General features: G+C 41.0%; 1 protein-coding gene and 1 pseudogene across 1 annotated transcript in view; one reads left to right on the top strand and one right to left on the bottom strand.

Annotated features, from left to right (window-relative positions):
- LOC128318746 (uncharacterized) lies at positions 1–7,172 on the bottom strand (annotated as a pseudogene).
- The window catches only part of ncaph2 (non-SMC condensin II complex, subunit H2), a 23,784-nt gene continuing 10,997 nt past the window's right edge, over positions 6,224–19,010 (top strand). The window contains exons 1-9 of the mRNA XM_026918715.3: positions 6,224–6,648; positions 11,150–11,276; positions 11,568–11,669; positions 11,840–11,901; positions 13,608–13,686; positions 15,389–15,451; positions 15,775–15,854; positions 16,226–16,350; positions 16,572–16,714. Of these exons, the coding sequence (XP_026774516.1) occupies positions 11,169–11,276; positions 11,568–11,669; positions 11,840–11,901; positions 13,608–13,686; positions 15,389–15,451; positions 15,775–15,854; positions 16,226–16,350; positions 16,572–16,714 (762 nt within the window). The 5' untranslated portion in view covers positions 6,224–6,648; positions 11,150–11,168. The remainder of the gene's footprint in view (positions 6,649–11,149; positions 11,277–11,567; positions 11,670–11,839; positions 11,902–13,607; positions 13,687–15,388; positions 15,452–15,774; positions 15,855–16,225; positions 16,351–16,571; positions 16,715–19,010) is intronic.

A 19,010-nucleotide genomic window follows, 5' to 3' on the forward strand; every position in this document is an offset into this window, starting at 1 on the left:
GTAGATCTTTAGATGTCGTTTGAAGACTGCCAGTGACTCAGCTGTTTGGACATCTAGGGGAAGTTCATTCCACCACCTTGGTGCCAGAACAGAGAAGAGTCTTGATGCATGTCTTCCTTGTACCCTGAGAGATGGAGGGATCAGTCAAGCAGTGCTAGAGGATCGGAGGGAGCGTGGTGCCGCTCGAGGTGTGATAAGTGCTTTGAGATAAGTGGGTGCTGGACCGTTTTTGCTTTGTAGGTGAACATCAGTGTTTTAAATCTGATGCAGCAGCTACAGGAAGCCAGTGGAGGAAGCGTAGCAATGGGGTGATGTGGGAGAACTTAGGAAAGTTGAAAACCAGTCATGCTTCTGCAGTCTGGATCAGTTGCAGTGGTTGATGGCGCTCAGAGGCAGACCTGCCAGGAGCGAGTCTCAGTAGTCCAGTCTCAAATGACAAGCGACTGAACGAGCACCTGTGTGGCCTGTGGAGAGAAATGGACGAATCCTTCTGATGTTGTAAAGGAGAAATCGACAGGAGAGTGTCAGATTAGCAATGTGAGAGGAAAAGGACTGTTGATTGTCCATGGTTACCCCAAGGTTGCGTGCAGTAACCAAAGGTGAGATCAGAGAGTTGTCCAGGGAGATCGCAAGATCCTGACGTGGGGATGAATCACCTGGGATGAACAGCAGTTCAGTTTTGCTGGGATTAAGTTTCAGCCGATGAGCTGCCATCCATGATGAGATATCTGCTAGACATGCTGAGATTTGAGCAGAAACATGAGTGTCTGAAGGAAGGAGAGGATGAGTTGAGAGGCATCCGCATAGCACTGGTATGAAAACCCATGTGAGGATATGACCACACCAAGAGATCCAGTATAGAGGGAGAACAGGAGAGGACCAAGTATTGAGCCTTGTGGGACACCAATGGAGAGTCTGCAGGGAGCAGATGTGGTGACCGACCTTCCAGGTAGGAAGCAAACCATTGCCATGCTGCATCACAAATTCCTAGACTCATGAGGGTGGACAAGAGAGCCTTGTGGTTCACTGTGTCAAACGCTGCTGAAAGATCAAGGAGGATGAGAACTGAAGACAGTTTGGCTGATCTAGCAGCATGTAGCTTCTCAATGATGACCAAAAGGGCAGTCTCTGTGGAGTGTGCCAGTTTGAAGCCAGACTGGTTGGGATCTTGGAGGTTGTTCTGTGAGAGATAGAGAGACAGTTGATTGTAGATGGTGCATTTGAGGATTTTAGGAAGAAAAGAGAGAAGTGATACTAGTTGGTAGTTGCTGATGTCAGAGGTATCCAGAGTGGGATTCTTCAGGATGGGAATAACCCTTGCTTTCTTGAATGCAGTTGGTACATGAGCAGATGTTATGGAGCCATCGATGATAGTGGTGATGAAGGGGAGGAGATCTTGAGAGATGGTCTGGAGCATTGTGGAAGGAATTGGCTCCAATGGGCAGGTGGTAGGATTGCAGGACAAGATGATTTGCAGGATCTCTTCTGTTGCTAGTTTAGAAAAATGTGCCAGAGAAGGAGAATCCTCAGTGTGTAGTGAAGGAGTTGGGGTAGAAGTGAAAGTCTGGCAGATTTTTTTCAATCTTCTCATCATAAAAAGTGGCAAAGTCTTCAGCAGTCAGGGAGGATGGAGCAGGAGGAGCCGGTGGGTTGAGTAGTGAAGAAAAGATGTTGTGGAGCTGCGAGGATCTTGTGCAGAGGTTCCAGCATTCCCTTGTAGAAGGCAGTCTTAGCAGAAGTTGCTTCAGATGAGAATTTGGATGAGAGCACGGTGAAAGACCAGATCTGTGTCGAGTTGTGATTTCTTCCACTTTCTCTCTGCTGTTCTTAATTCTCTCCGATTGCCCCGTAACACATCTGATAGTCAAGGAGCAGGGCAGGAAATCTTCCTGGGTTTAGAAAGTGAGGAGAGGAAAGTGTCAGTGGCTAGCTCCAATGGTAGGGAGGAAAAGGAGTCAGGGACAGGAAGGGATGATAGGGTGCAGGAAGCTAAGGAGGAAGGGAAGATAGAGTGGAGGTTTCTACAAGTGGGAGAGAAGTATTGAAGGCTGGTGGTTTTAGGCAGAATAGGGAGGGTGATGGTGAAGGATACCAAGTGATGATCAGAGATGTGGAGTGGGGTAGCACTGATGTCTGTAGCAGGAAAGGGACGGCTGAAGACAAGTCCAGGGCATTTCCTCTCTTGTGTGTGGGAGGGCAGCTATTGAATGTTAAGGAGAAGGAATGCAGAAGAGGGAGAAGGGAAGAGGACTGGAGCTTGTTGGCAGGGAGGTTGAAGTCTCTAAGGACAGTAAGAGGGGTGCTGTGAGTAGGGAAAAGACTGAAGAGCATGTCCATTTCTTCAAGGAAGGTTCCTAGGGGACCAGGTGGGCGGTAGATGACACCGATGAGAAGGTTGATCGGGGAGGTAACTGTAACTACATGGAATTCAAAGGATGAGATGTTGAGATGAGACAGGGAGAGAGTTGTGAAGCACCATTTCCGAGACAACAGCAGACCTGTACCACCACCCCTGCCAGTTTCTCATGGAGTGTGAGAGAAAGCATAAGCAGAGGATAAGGCAGTTGGTGTAGCTGAGTTCTGTGGAGAGATCCAGATCTCAGTTAGTGCCAAAAAGTCAAGAGAGTAATGGGAAGCTAAAGGTGAGATGAAATCTTTACAGCAGACTGGCAATTCCAGAGCCCACCTACCACCGCTGTGTGAGACTGAAACAACAGAGGAGGGTAGACGAGGTTACTGGTGGTTCGGCCTCTGGCTTGTGCATGAGAGCTTCTGGGTCTGTGAGAGGCAACAGCAGAGGTGGGTTTGAGGCACATGTCTGCAGCTCAGTCAGGAGTGGGGTTAGTGAGAATAGGGCTGAGAGGGAACTGGTAGCACTTAACTGAGCAAGAAGGATATACACTACTAAACGTGACACTTTCTAAATTTATGTGTCTAACTGTTGCGGATTATGCTTCTGACCGCTACAGACACTCACATACACACACACTCACTCACACTCAGCTGATAAAGCCAGGAGCTTCCTACCACTAACCCGCTCCTATTACTGCACACACTCACTCACACACACATTCTCCCACATGCACACACTCTCTCTCTCTCTCTCACACACACAGACACGCACATTCTCCCACATGCACACACTCTCTCTCTCTCTCTCACACACACAGACACGCACATTCTCCCACATGCACACACTCTCTCTCTCTCTCTCTCTCACACACACACAGACACACACATTCTCCCACATGCACACTCTCTCTCACACACAGACACGTTCTCCCATATGCACACACTCGCTCTCTCTCTCTCTCACACACACACACACACACATTCTCCCACATGCACACACTCTCTCTCTCTCTCTCTCTCTCTCACACACACACACACACACATTCTCCCATATGCACACTCTCTCTCTCTCTCTCTCTCTCTCTCACACACACACACACACACACACACACACACATTCTCCCACATGCACACTCTCTCTCTCTCTCACACACACACACACACAAACATGCACACTCTCTCTCTCAGTTCAGTTCATCAGTTCTTTATTGGCATGAATGTTATAAATCACATTGTTGCCAAAGCAAATAGTGTAAGTAGATTAAACCAAAATTCATAAAAAAAATAAAATAAATAAAAACACATATATACATATATTTAAACATTACAAACTTCATAGACAGGAACAGTAATAGTATATATATATATATATATATACTATTAGATGTGTTACGGGGCAATCAGAGAGAATTAAGAACAGCAGAGAGAAAGGGGAAGAAATCACAACTTGACACAGATCTGGTCTTTCACCGTGCTGGGAAAGCTGGAACCTCTGCACAAGATCCTCGCAGCTCCACAACATCTTTTCTTCACTACTCAACCCACCGGCTCGTCCTGCTCCATCCTCCCTGACTGCTGAAGACTTTGCCATTTTATATATATATATATATATATATATATATATATGTATATATATACATAGAACAAACAACAACAGTAACAAGAACCTGACAGGTGAGTGTGTGAACATGGTCTGTGTATTCAGGGTGTGTGCAGGACACTCGGTGTCTCGCTGTCCCTCAGGCTCTCACATTCTGATACATACTTTGCAGTGAATGTTGCAGTGTTTCCTTCTCCCAGAATGATTCTTAGTTTTTCTTCATCTGTTAAATTGCAGAAATTTGGTATTTTGTGTGTGATGTTTTTGGTGAAGATGTCTCTCTGGTGTTGATATTTTTCACAGTGGAGGAGGAAGTGCAGCTCTGTCTCGACCTCACCGCTCGTACAGTGAGCACATAGTCTCTGTTCTCTGGGCAGCCAGGTTCTCCTGTTTTCCTGGTTCGCCCTTCTCCACGGCGAGACTGTGCTCACTCAGCCTGTACCTGGTCAGGATGTGTCTCCGCTTTATATCTCTGATGGTGAAGAGACACGCTGCCAGTTCATACTCTCTGTTTAGGGCCGACAGCAGTGTAATCTGGACTGGGTTTGGTTCTGACTGTCCCAGTGCTCCAGATACACTCTTCTCATCTGCTCAGTAATTTGATTGACTCCGATTAGACTTTGGTGAGCAGAGCTGGTCTGAGACTGCTGTGTGTTAGTGGTTAGTGTTAGTGTGTTATTGAGTCTCAGGACCAGCTGACCAGCTGACTCTCTCTTCCTCTCTCTCTCTCTCTCTCTCACACACGTTCTCCCATATGCACACACTCGCTCTCTCTCTCTCTCACACACACACACACACACATTCTCCCACATGCACACACTCTCTCTCTCTCTCTCTCTCTCTCTCACGCACACACACACACACATTCTCCCATATGCACACTCTCTCTCTCTCTCTCTCTCTCTCACACACACACACACACACACACACATTCTCCCACATGCACACTCTCTCTCTCTCTCTCTCTCTCTCTCTCTCACACACACACACACACAAACATGCACACTCTCTCTCTCAGTTCAGTTCATCAGTTCTTTATTGGCATGAATGTTATAAATCACATTGTTGCCAAAGCAAATAGTGTAAGTAGATTAAACCAAAATTCATAAAAAAAATAAAATAAATAAAAACACATATATACATATATTTAAACATTACAAACTTCATAGACAGGAACAGTAATAGTATATATATATATATATATATATATATATATATATATATATATATATACTATTAGATGTGTTACGGGGCAATCAGAGAGAATTAAGAACAGCATAGAGAAAGTGGAAGAAATCACAACTTGACACAGATCTGGTCTTTCACCGTGCTGGAAAAGCTGGAACCTCTGCATAAGATCCTCGCAGCTCCACAACATCTTTTCTTCACTACTCAACCCACCGGCTCGTCCTGCTCCATCCTCCCTGACTGCTGAAGACTTTGCCATTTATATATATATATATATATATATATATATATATATATATATATATATATATATATATATATACATAGAACAAACAACAACAGTAACAAGAACCTGACAGGTGAGTGTGTGAACATGGTCTGTGTATTCAGGGTGTGTGCAGGACACTCGGTGTCTCGCTGTCCCTCAGGCTCTCACATTCTGATACATACTTTGCAGTGAATGTTGCAGTGTTTCCTTCTCCCAGAATGATTCTTAGTTTTTCTTCATCTGTTAAATTGCAGAAATTTGGTATTTTGTGTGTGATGTTTTTGGTGAAGATGTCTCTCTGGTGTTGATATTTTTCACAGTGGAGGAGGAAGTGCAGCTCTGTCTCGACCTCACCGCTCGTACAGTGAGCACATAGTCTCTGTTCTCTGGGCAGCCAGGTTCTCCTGTTTTCCTGGTTCGCCCTTCTCCACGGCGAGACTGTGCTCACTCAGCCTGTACCTGGTCAGGATGTGTCTCTGCTTTATATCTCTGATGGTGAAGAGACACTCTGCCAGTTCATACTCTCTGTTTAGGGCCGACAGCAGTGTAATCTGGACTGGGTTTGGTTCTGACTGTCCCAGTGCTCCAGATACACTCTTCTCATCTGCTCAGTAATTTGATTGACTCCGATTAGACTTTGGTGAGCAGAGCTGGTCTGAGACTGCTGTGTGTTAGTGGTTAGTGTTAGTGTGTTATTGAGTCTCAGGACCAGCTGACCAGCTGACTCTCTCTCCCTCTCTCTCTCTCTCTCTCTCTCTCACACACGTTCTCCCATATGCACACACTCTCTCTCTCTCTCTCTCTCTCTCTCTCTCTCACACACATTCTCCCATATGCACACACTCTCTCTCTCTCTCTCTCTCTCTCTCACACACACACACACACAGGTGTTTCACTGTTACGGCAGAAAACATTTGAAACATGAATCATTTGCATCTTTATATTTAGAGTTTAAATCGACAGGGATAAATATCATGAAAGATTTTCCAGTGTTTTCTCCTGGCTGTGTTTGGGACGCAACACCACGACTTCTTCCGTGGACAAAACTTTATCCCTCTTCCGCTCCGTGTGGCGTCACTTCCTCTTATGAGCGTCACTGAGGCGGTAAAAAATTGAAAACGGCCGCTGCGCGGGCTGTGTTTTAGAGCAGCTTCTGTTTATCTCCGTTTAAGACGCTCAGATTCGCAGCTTTCTGTGAAGAGTGAGCTTCAGCTCGGAACGAATTTCTCCTCTTTATAAGGTGAGTTTGCTGTAAGTGTGTTGTGGAGCAGCGCGTTAGCACTTAGCTAGTTAGCAGGAGTAAGTGAGTCAACGGTGGTGTGTTCACTGTTCAGTATTCAGTGTTCAGTACTCAGTGTTCAGTGTTCAGTATTCAGTGTTCAGTATTCAGTGTTCAGTAGTCAGTAATCAGTACTCAGTGTTCAGTAGTCAGTAATCAGTACTCAGTGTTCAGTATTCAGTGTTCAGTAGTCAGTAATCAGTACTCAGTGTTCAGTAGTCAGTAATCAGTACTCAGTGTTCAGTATTCAGTGTTCAGTAGTCAGTAATCAGTACTCAGTGTTCAGTAGTCAGTACTCAGTGTTCAGTATTCAGTGTTCAGTAGTCAGTAGTCAGTACTCAGTGTTCAGTAGTCAGTAATCAGTACTCAGTGTTCAGTAGTCAGTAATCAGTACTCAGTGTTCAGTATTAACACTGATTCCTCCTGTAGCGAGCTGATACTCAGGTGTTCCTCTCACCTCTGGCCAATTTGCTGTTATCCTTCATCATAACTTCTCTTTCTGTCATCTGACTGTAGAAAGCTTAAGGACTGTGTGTAGACTGAACACATTCACTTAGTGTTAACTTAGTGTTAAGTCAAGTCACTCTCTCTCTCTCTCTCTAACTTTTCAATTTTTCAATTTTAAAGTACTTTATTGGCATGATTGTTTACACACTGTACTGCCAAAGCATCAGTATAGAAAAGAAAGCAGAACAAGTGACAGAACGCAAGGTGCCAGTGTCGGATGAAAGTCTAAGCAGTAGTTATGTATGTATACAACATACAACAAAATAAATAAAACACAGTAAAGTAAATTAGAGCCAGAGTAAATAAGATGTGTGTTGAGTGCGTACAGTTGTGCAGTGAGGTGTGATCACAGCAGTAAGTGGTTTGTGAGCACGTGCAGCTCAGGTGCGTGACTCCGCCCCCAGCAGCACCTGCATACCTGTTTCTGATTGGCTGGAAAACTGCGGTAAGTGTTTAGAGAAGTTTTCAAAGTATTTTTCTCTTGTGTTAGGAAAGTTATCACGGTGAAGGAGAAAGTGTGCCTGTGTCTCAACCTCGCCAGTCTTACAGCGACAACACACTCGTTCTTCCTTTGGAAGCCATGTTTGTTTGGGTCTGCCTTTCTCTATCGCTGGACTGGAGTGTGTAAAGATCTGTCTCTGTTTTGTATCTCTGACCCTGAGGAGGTGTTCCGCCAGCTCACACTTTCTCTTTAGGGCCCGATAATGTTCTAGTTTACTCTGTTTTTTTTACTCTCGCTTTCCCAGTGGTCCAGATATGCATTTTATTAGCTTTTCTGATTTGGTTTATTCTAATTTGGTGGTGTTTCAGAGCTGGTCTGAAACTGACTGTTAGATGTTGGTGGGTTTGTGAGTTTCAGAGCCAGCTGGAACAGGGGATGGGGTTTAGGGCTTAGCTGTTGGGTTTTAAGGGCTTTGTTTTGAATTGTTTTAGGGGACATTAATTTAAGAGATAGATTTTGAATATGTATATGTAGATGTATAGATTAGCTCTGCATGCGTTAGTCTTTTTGAACTCTCAGGATGTTTGGACAGAATTCTGCAGGGCTTCTTTGGGGTGTTTGTGCCATCTAGAGTAGACTGAGCTCCACACTGCACATCCATACAGAGCGATAGGTATAATAACACTGTCAAAGATTTTACCCCACATTGTGACAGGAATGTCTACCTGGTGCCAGTGTACTCAGTGAGGAACTCCTGTATCCGGAAGTTGAGAATACAACAGAAGGTCTTCCCCAGATTACTGTTCACACACATGCCTCTGTAATTACTGGGGTCAGTAAGTGTGTGTCAGTGCTTCTGGGTAATCTGATGGTCTTATTTTTGATTGCAGATACCAGTTGGCTAGCATTTTTTGTATGTTTTTCTGATCAGGTGTGAGGGTTTCTGGAGTAATTTCTTTAAATAAATTTTTGAAACAGTCCAAAAATTTTCCCATATTTCTCCATTTTTATGGTTATTTCCTGGTTTTGTTGTTTGTTTAGTTTGTTCCATTTTTCCCAGAGTTTATTTATTGTTTATTAAATCTACAATTTCGTGAAGGGTGTTGTAATGATGTTGCTGCTTCTTCTGGCGGATGGTGTTTTTGTAGTCTCTGAGTGCTTCACAATAAGTTTGTCTAGTTTCGGCCTTGTATGGGTCCCTGTGCTTCTGGTTGGAGAGCTGTTGGAGTAGGTTTCTGTTCATTTTGCACTCTTTATCAAACCAGATTTTATCCCTAATTTTTTGTTTAGCTTTCAAATTTTTTGTTTAGCTTTCAAATTTTTTGTTTAGCTTTCAAATTTTTTGTTTAGCTTTCTTGTTTGTATGGAGAAGGTTAGCATTGATTGCACATTTTTGATAGATATCATTTATTTGTTCTACTGCAGAGTTTACATCAATTTTGTTATCCTTGAATTGTGTTAGATGGAATCTACTGATTAGGTTGCTGATCTCTTTGGAGCCAATTGCACTAAGGAACTCAGATTCACTTTTGGAAGACCATTTATAGGTTGGGTTAAGTTTGAACAGATTGCTGGGCTCATGGTCTGTCCTGTGGAGTTGTAGGGCTTTCTTGAGGAGCACATTAATTTGACAGTGATCTGATAAGGAGGTGTGTGGTGTGACAGTGAATGCACGTATGGAGGAGGGGTCTAAGTCTATAATGGCATAGTCGACTACACTCGCCTCAAGACGGGAGCAGTATGTAAAGCGGCCTAAAGAGTTCCCTCGGATCAAACCGTTCAGCACGTAGAGGCCCAGGCCTCGGCACAGGTGCACTAACTCCTTACCATTTTTACTGACTACACCATAATTAAACAAAGGAATGCATTCATTAGAAAATCTTTTATTATAATCAGTATAATGAATGAATTATTAGTTAATAGTGCATACACTTTTTATAGTTTGTTTCCTGTAGAATCATGTTTCCTATTCAATTTTTTTAAGAAATGGTGAACCTGTAGTACATTTTGTTTACAATATTAAATCTCTGTTCGTAGCTTTTTTTTTTTCCAAATTTATTTAGCTTTATACAGACACAAATTGTTTTGTGTTTTGCATTGTTTATGATTTAAGAGACTGAAATTGGATTATGTAAAAAAATAATCTTACAGGGTAAGCTTATTCATAATCAGTTGGACATGTAATGAATGTGTGTAGCCTTTTCACCAATTATTGTTATATATTGACTTTCAGAACTGTAAATTTTCACAATTCCAGATTACTTGACTTTATGAGCCTACACACATTCATTATATTATGAATAAGCTTACTTTTTTTTTTTTTTTTTTAAACATAATTCAATTTGTGACAGTCTTCAGTACAGTTGAGCATTTCTCCAGTGGAGCATGATGCCAAAGATGCCATGTTAATCTGGTGCTTGCAGCAGTCAACTTTTGCACACTATTTATTGGGAAAAGTGATTTTATGTCCAGAAAGTATGAGGCAAATCTGAGATGGTCAAATGGGAGACCACCAGTGATTTCTCATGAATTGACCTTTATATTTTTCGATATGTTTATATGAATTAATACACTGCTGTAATGGTTATAAGGTATGAATTCTACACAAAAGACCATCAACTGTCAGCCAAAATTGTGGCAATTAAAAAATGTTCTTGTTAATTTGCAATAAAGTCTTTTTTTAATATTAAACACTAACTAGTTTATTTTTTGGGAAAAATCACATAAATTAATAATGCAATATCTTATCTTACTATAGTACTGGCTCCTTTCTCTTATTTGAGAAATATATATATATATATATATATATATATATATATATATATATATATATATATATATATATATATATATATATATATATATATATATATCTCTGTGTGTGTGTGTGTGTGTGTGTGTGTGTGTGTGTGTGTGTGTGTGTGTGTGTGTGTATATATATATATATATATATATATCATACTAAAATTTAAATAAAGTCTTTCCCAAACATTTGACACTGCAAGACATCATCATTATATACAGTCAGGTACATAAATATTTAGAAATTGTCTACCACATTGTGTAGAAGTTACAATACAAAGGATTTGCAACCACGTATTAAAAATGACAGTTTTAATTTGTGATTGTTAGTTTGTCCAATTACTTTTGGTCCCACACTGTTAATTCTTGCACCATTCACCCGATTTGGATGTAAATATCCTCAAATGAAAGTCATATTCATTATTTAATTTTAACTCCTGTACTGTGTAAGACAGCTAAAATAAGACCTTTGTTATTGTCCAAATATTTATGGACCTGACTGAAGCTATATATTTGCAACATGATGTTTTGCCCATGTTTTGTTCACACCACGTTCATGTCTTAAGAGGAGCCTATTACATGCTCTCTCTTGTGCAAGCCAAACATTGCCCAGATCTTTAGTCAGTGGTTTAAATATGGTCAAATACTCTGACTTTGAGTGATAAGGAATGAATATCAAAAAGAAAACGACATGTTATCTTTCTTTTAAAGGACGTGCAGCTTTGTAGCTATGAATTCTATGGAGACCAGGTTTGCCCACCTGTTACAGCCCATCCGGGACCTTACAAAAAACTGGGATGTTGATCTGGCCACCCAACTTGGGGAGTACCTAGAAGAGGTACGTCTGTAAAAAGATTGATCTATTACGGTCTTAACACTGGATCTCAAAGCTTGTATAATTTACATGTACTTATTAGCAGATGCTTTAACAAATAAGCATACTGTCTACAAGCATAAGCTGAACAGCTGGTGGTTACGGGCCTTGCTCAGGGGTACAGCATGGGTGCTCTGGCTTTTGAGCTCAAAAATTATGTCGAGTTTTATGTGCAAATGAACAACAGGCAGCATGTGTATATACAGGGATTAGACTCTGTGACTGTTCTGCTGCTGATATCTGTGTCTTGTGCAGCTGGACCAAATGACCATCTCATTTGATGGAGGCAAGACAATGATGAACTTTGCTGAAGCAGCACTGTTAATTCAAGGCTCTACATGCATCTATGGCAGAAAGGTGAGTTTTAGCCTGGCTGTAGGACGGACATCTGACTTGGAAATCCAGCTGATCATTTTGCTAAGTTTTCTTGACAGGTTCTTTGAGGCACAAATAACATTATGTATCAAATAATGCATTGCAAACCCTTCTTGTTTCTTAAGTAATTCATTTCTTTATATTCCTTCCAGGTTGAACTACTTCACAGTTTGGTGTTTCAGACTTTAGACTGCATCTCAAACAAAAACCGCAGGTAATATTATATGTTGTAATTTTTATAAAACTACTGATAAGCTACTTTGTGGACTTAGACAGGGTGGCTGTAAAACAGAAGAGGAGCTTCCACATCTCCCAATATGGACCAGGCTTGTTATTTTCAGATTCTGCTCTGTATCTATTAGCTATCGTTTGTCCTAAGTATATAATACACTATATTGCCAAAAGTTTTGGGACGTCTGCCTTTACATGCACATGAACTTTAATGACATCCCATTCTTAATCCATAGGGTTTAATATGGAGTTGGCCCACCCTTTGCAGCTTTCCACAAGGTTTAGGAGTGTGTTTATGGGAATTTTTGACCATTCTTGTAGAAGCGCATGTATGAGGTCAGGCATTGATGTTGGACGAGAAGGCCTGGCTCTTAGTCTCCGCTCTAATTCATCCCAAAGGTGTTCTATGGGGTTGAGGTCAGGACTCTGTGCAGGCCAGTCAAGTTCCTCCACACCAAACTCACTCATCCATGTCTTTATGGACCTTGCTTTGTGCACTGGTGCGCAGTCATGTTGGAACAGGAAGGGGCCCGTTCCAAACTGTTCCCACAAGTTTGGGAGCATGAAATTGTCCAAAATGTCTTGGTATGCTGAAGCATTAAGAGTTCCTTTCACTGGAACTAAGGGGCCAAGCCCAACCCCTGAAAAACAACCCCACACCATAATCCCCCCTCCACCAAACTTTACACTTGGCACAATACAGTCAGGCAAGTACCGTTCTCCTGGCAACCGCCAAACCCAGACTCATCCATCGGATTGCCAGCCAGAGAAACGTCATTCGTCACTCCAGAGAACACGTCCAGTGGCGGCGTGCTTTACACCACTGCATCCAACGCTTTGCATTGCACTTGGTGATGTAAGGCTTGGATGCAGCTGCTCGGCCATGGAAACCCATTCCATGAAGCTCTCTACGCACTGTTCTTAAGCGAATCTGCAGGTCACATGTAGTTTGGAGGTCTGTAGCTATTGACTGCAGAAAGTTGGCGACTTCTGCGCACTGTGTGCCTCAGCATGCGCTGACCGCGCTCTGTGATTTTACGTGGCCTACCACTTCGTGGCTGAGTTGCTGTTGTTCCCAATTGCTTCCACTTTGTTGTAATACCACGAACAGTTGACCGCGGAATATTTAATAGTGAGGAAATTTCACGAATGGACTTATTGCACAGGTGGCAACCTATCACGGTACCACGCTTGAATTCACTGGGCTCCTGAGAGCGACCCATTCTTTCACAAATGTTTGTAGAAGCAGTCTGCATGCCTAGGTGCTTGATTTTATACACCGGTGGCCATGGAAGTGATTGGAACACCTGAATTCAATGATTTAAAGGGGTGTAACAAAACTTTTGGCAATATAGTGTATCTAACTAATACACCAAGGTCTGAGTCAGAGGATTTGGGGTGTTCAACAAACATTTTGCAGCTTTTGTATTTGCTGTGAGTCATGTGAGCGAGCCTTCATGGTCAAAATTCAGAACTGTTCATTTGATTGAAAATTTGAAAAGCTTGATCATCTCTTCAAAATTTAGTAATTAATGGACAACATTTCTAGAGATGCTTTAGAAACACTTTCTGAACTAATAACAGTATATAAAATGGTAATATGTAATAAAGGGCAAAGTTAAAACCATTTGTTAAATCAGTCGTCCGTCTGAGATACAGGTGTAAAATTGTTGCATTTTGTTTCCATAGACGTGACAAGCAAGGCTCTGCTTCAGCAGATGGTGTAACTGGGGGCTCCAGCACAGACAATGATACGGATGACTGTGAGGTATTTAACTAATAACATTACTGAATCACTAAAACCATGTTACTTTTCCAGCAAAAAAAAAAACTAAATGTTACAGAAAGTGAGGGCGTGGAGGAAGATTCTGCAGACAGGTGGAATTTTAACTGAGCTCCGGGCTCGCATTTATTCAGTCCACGCTTTTAAGCGCTCTCTCAAAACTCGACAAAAACCAACACGACGACGGGAAACTCACAGCTTTCGCTCTGTCAGGGCCAAGTTCATGATTCTTGGCGTGTGTGTGTGTGCGCACTGCTATAGTCAGTAAAGAAAGACTGCTTTTCAGACACAAAACATAATGAAGTCTGTCAGGGATTATCTGCAAATACAGAATCGAGTGTGACAGTCAAAGTCTCCAGAAGACCGTGGAAGTCTCTAAGATGCTCAGTAGAACCTGCTAATTTCCTTATAAAACACACCAAATGTACCTGAGACTACTGCTGTTTTATAAAAGCAAATAGTTGTCACACTAAATATCTACTTTGGTTCATTAAAAAAAAAACTTTTCTGTGGAAACATTTAATTTCATTATTTTTTGAAGGCCTCTTCAAAACTGAACAGTACTGTATAACTACAGGATCTATAAGATAATTACTTTATATAGTCATGTAATGGCTTTTAGGGGTTCAAGCACAAAGTGCTGAAACCCTAGCGTTATTATTATTATTATTATTATTATTATTATTATTATTATTATTATTATTCTGCTGCCCTAAAACTGATCGTGCAGACTAAACCGTAAGTCCTGGTGACATGAAACTTTTTAGCACTCCTCCAGTCTACACCGGCACAAAGTCTCGCCCCAATCGGCTACATGGTGACGCTACAGTGATCAAAACAAAAAATTTACAAAAATGGCCATAACTTTTGAACCGTTTGTCACAGACTCAGGTGTCTCATATCCTTGGAATCCTTGGGTCAAGATGAGCAAAACCTATATCTCTAACTTCATTGATGCCATGAAAAAGTTTCCACCATATTGGATTTTTTTTCTAAATCTACTTTGTGAACTAGTCCTAGCCCGTTCATCCGCTTGGAACCAAACCAGTCCAGAAAGATTCTCTGGGGTCCCATTATCAATAATTATCAAAAAAAATTTTAACTTTTGATTTAAGCTTGTGGCGGCACATCAAAACGTTTGAAGGGGGCATGGCCACTTTTACTGAAATGGCTATAACTCTTGAACAGAATGAGATATTCACCAAACATGGAAGACTTATGTATGGGCTCAATTTGAGGTCATGTGCACAAATGGCGGAGTTGTGGTGCTATAACAGGACAAAACATGAAATTGGTGCTAAATGTGGAACCATTGGTCCAATCTACTTGAAATCTTGTGTGAACTGTCTTTGTCCAAGGTCCCATCAGTGTCTGAGGACAGTTGTGAATCTTGAAAATCGTGGCCGCCATTGGCTAATCTATGTTCAGCAGCTATTAGACAATGTTAATGAGGGCCGATATTTCTTAAAATTATCTTGCCTTTTCTCTGATTTAGGTGCTTATAGGCTTGCACAATATTAATTAATATCTTTTCACGCATGTTCTTACAGGACTTAAAGTGCTCAATAATTGCTGCTTGCACCTATATTAATTGTTTAAAATGCTTGGCTGTTGTTATATCTTATGTAGTTCTAGTTACAAAAATGCAGTTATGCCATATGAGTAAGAATACTCTGCCCTTACACAGTTTGATGTGGTGGGAGAGGAGCCCAGTACTCACAGTGTGGAGATGAAAAGTGATCCAGCTGATGTAAGTGACTGCGTGTCATTTTCACATAATTTAAACTAAGATATATATTTTGTGCTGGTCTGTTGTATCTAGAAATTATGTGTGTATGGGTGTGTGTGAGTGCATCACACATACACACACAAGATGAGAAAATGTGCCAGCACAGCTTGTTTCAGTTTTGCTGGTTCTCACAAGTAAACCTAGTGAGAACCGCATTGAATATGGTATTGTTCACATACTGTAAGTAATTCATCATGTGCATAATATATGCAGGTTAATTCTTCTCAGGTATGTTGGGTGTGCAGTATGTTTGCATCATAGCTCTGCTGTGTTTCTTCACTCAGCCAGTGAAGATTGTTCGACTCCCTCCTGAGTCTCTGATTCCTGCAGAGGCACATGAAAAGCAAAAGTATCCACTCCTCAGGTAAAGACCAGCTACAAGGCATCCATTCACTGATATAAGGTAGGGAATTCTGCTGGACTTGGGATCCATTTCACCGGACAAGTACTAGAAACAAAAAGGGTCTGGCTAAACAACATTTTTTTCCCCAAACATTCCCTTGGTTAGAATGAGGGGGAAAACTGTATTATAAGCACAGAGAATACTTTTAAAGATTACATTGCTGTTTCATTCATTTTTTGGGGCTGTATTCAAAACAAGCTCAATCTTCTGAAATCTAGTTTGTTGTGCTTAATTGGTGCAGCATATGAGAGGAAATAAGCACTTAGCAAAGCACTTAATAATGCAGAAATTAACAGTAGTTCAGATCTTTGAAAAGTTTGTGTTTGTTCCAGTCTTAAGGGAGAGGTTCTTGGGAGCTGTAAAGATTTTCGGATCAATAACTTCACCCAGGACATGATGGGAATCATGCGCCTGGGTCTGGGTTCCTCTTGTGTTCAGTTCCACAGAGAGGCTTCAGGTAATGGACTCTTGCACCGGTCTCTGTTCTGCCCATAATGTCAGTTTGTTTTGTACATGTTGCGTATAAGCAGTAAGGAAGAATGAAGAATGTAGTGTTAGATTGGTCTGGCTCAGTAGACTCCCTAGCATTAGCATCTGCTACAAGAGTTCCTAAATTTTATGTATATTCATTATTTTCCTGTTTTCTGTTGATTACCTGTATTTTACTTTGGTGTCTAGGGCAGGGCAGGGCAGAGGCTGTTGGTGCTGTTGAACATTATGAGAATGATGATGATGGCCATGGTGGAGAGGAGCTTGCTCAAGTGACAGACAATGGTATGGAGGTGGAACCAGAGTCTGACAAGCATGTCCAGAGACATCAGGTACCAATAAATATTTATCATATGCAAAAAATAAATAAATAAATAAATAAATATATACATATAAAATTAACAGCGTGTGTGTGTGTGTGTGTGTGTGTGTGTGTGTGTGTGTGTGTGTGTGTGTGTGTGTGTGTGTATATATATATATATATATATATATATATATATATATATATATATATATATATATATATATATAATATAATATATAATATAATATAATATAATATAATATAAAAATTAACAGCATATGTCGTTCCTGCACAAAGTGACCGCTGGGCAAACTCGTACTGTTCTGAAGGCTCAATAGGCTTTATCTCCTTGACATTTTTTCTCATTGATGCCAAATGAGATGTCCTTGCTTACTTCTGATGACCTGTTACACAGCTATTGTACAGCATCTCCTTAAACACAAAACACTGTGATTACGCACTGAATCAACGTCAGTCTGAACATCATTGGATATGTATATCACTTATATTAAGTTAAAAGGTGATGGGCTTAGAAAGTTTTAAATTTTAGAAAGTTTTAGGTTTTTTGCCTCTAGATTCTACTGCATCACCTGTCTTTTCATATGGGCATGTTTTATGAAAATTCAATTGATCAACTTAGATCCAAGGATTTTAAATTAGATTCAAGATTCAAGATTCAAAGCGTTTATCGTCATGTGCACAGTGAGGAAAACCAAGTTTCCCTGTACAATGAAATTCTTTCTTTGCTGTCCACATTGAATGCCAAGACAAATGCAAACTATGTAAAAAATAAAAACAGACATACACATACATACAAACAAACATAATAAAGTGTAGCTATGTTGCAGAAGTAGAAATATAGATTATGTATATAGAAATATAGGCTATGTACATCTGTATGTGTGAGTGTGCAATGTTGACTTGTGCAAAACAATATTACAGTACATGTAAGAGTAATGTGTTCACATGTAGCAGTAATATGAAGTATATCTCTATGTGCAATATTGACTTATGTACAAAACAATAACAATAACTAATACAAAAACAATAGTACAGTAGCCTGTAGCAAATTGAGTGCAACTACACAATAACAATAGCAGCTGTCACATTTAACAATGTGCAAATCGAAATGAAGCTACTTGATAAGAAATAGCAGCAGTAACATTTACAGATGTGCAGATTGAGCTGTAGCAGTTCAGTCCACCTAAACAGTTCAGTCCACCTATGAGATATGTGAGACTAGTCTGTGTCCACTGGCTACCCATTTAGAAGTCTAATGGCTGAGGTGAAGAAGGAGTTCCTTAGTCTGGAAGTCTTGCATTTCACACTCCTGTACCTCCGTACTGAGGGCAGGAGTGTGAACAGTCTGTATTGTGGGTGGTTTGGGTCCTTAAGGATGGAGGCAGCTCTCCTGTGGACTCTGCGGTGGTAAATAGTCTGCAGAGAGGGCAGTGGAGTCCTGAGTCAGATGGAGTCAGCTGGCAACAATTCTTTTAACCTTAACTGATGCAGTGTGTAGCTTCTCATTTCTTAAACAACCATGGCAGATTACGTATCCCATGGTCGTGGAAAAGATGTTACTGAAGGGGAAAATTGTTGGCCTGCATCAAGCAAAGAAAACAACTAAGGAGATTTCAGCAATCACTGGAACTGGGTTATGAAATGTCCAGTGCATTATTAAAGCCTGGAAGGATAGTGGTGAAGCGTCAACTTTACAGCAGAAATGTAGTCGGAAAAAAATCTTCAATGATTGTGATCGGAGATCTTTAAAACGCTTGGTGATGTCACATCGTAAAAAAATCGACAGGAGAATGTTATGTTTAATAGTGAAAGTAAGAGCATTTCCACACGCACAATGTGATGAGAACTTACAGGATTTGGACTAAACAGCTGTGTGGCCACAAGAAAGCCATTTGTTAGTGAGACTAATCAGAAAAAAAATGACTTCAATTTGCTAGGGAGCATAAAGACTGGACTGTGGAGCAATGGAAAAAGGTCATGTGGTGTGATAAAATCAGATTTATCCTATTCCAAAGCAATGGGCGTGTCAGGGTAAGAAGGGAAATGCATGAAGTGATTCACCCGTCATGCATAGTGCCAACTGTACAAGCCTCTGGAGGCAGTGTTATGATCTGGGGTTGCATCAGTTGGTCAGGTCGAGGCTCAGCCTCATTGTGCGGCAATAAAATGAAGTCAGCTGAGCATCTGAATGTACTGAATGACCAGGTTATCCCGTCAATGGACTTTTTCTTCCCTGACGGCACAGGCATATTCCGGGATGAAAATGCTAAGATTCATCAGGCTTAACTTGTGAAAGAGTCATT

The sequence above is a fragment of the Pangasianodon hypophthalmus genome, chromosome 9 (assembly GCF_027358585.1).
Source record: "Pangasianodon hypophthalmus isolate fPanHyp1 chromosome 9, fPanHyp1.pri, whole genome shotgun sequence".
Classification (NCBI taxonomy): Eukaryota; Metazoa; Chordata; class Actinopteri; order Siluriformes; family Pangasiidae; genus Pangasianodon; species Pangasianodon hypophthalmus.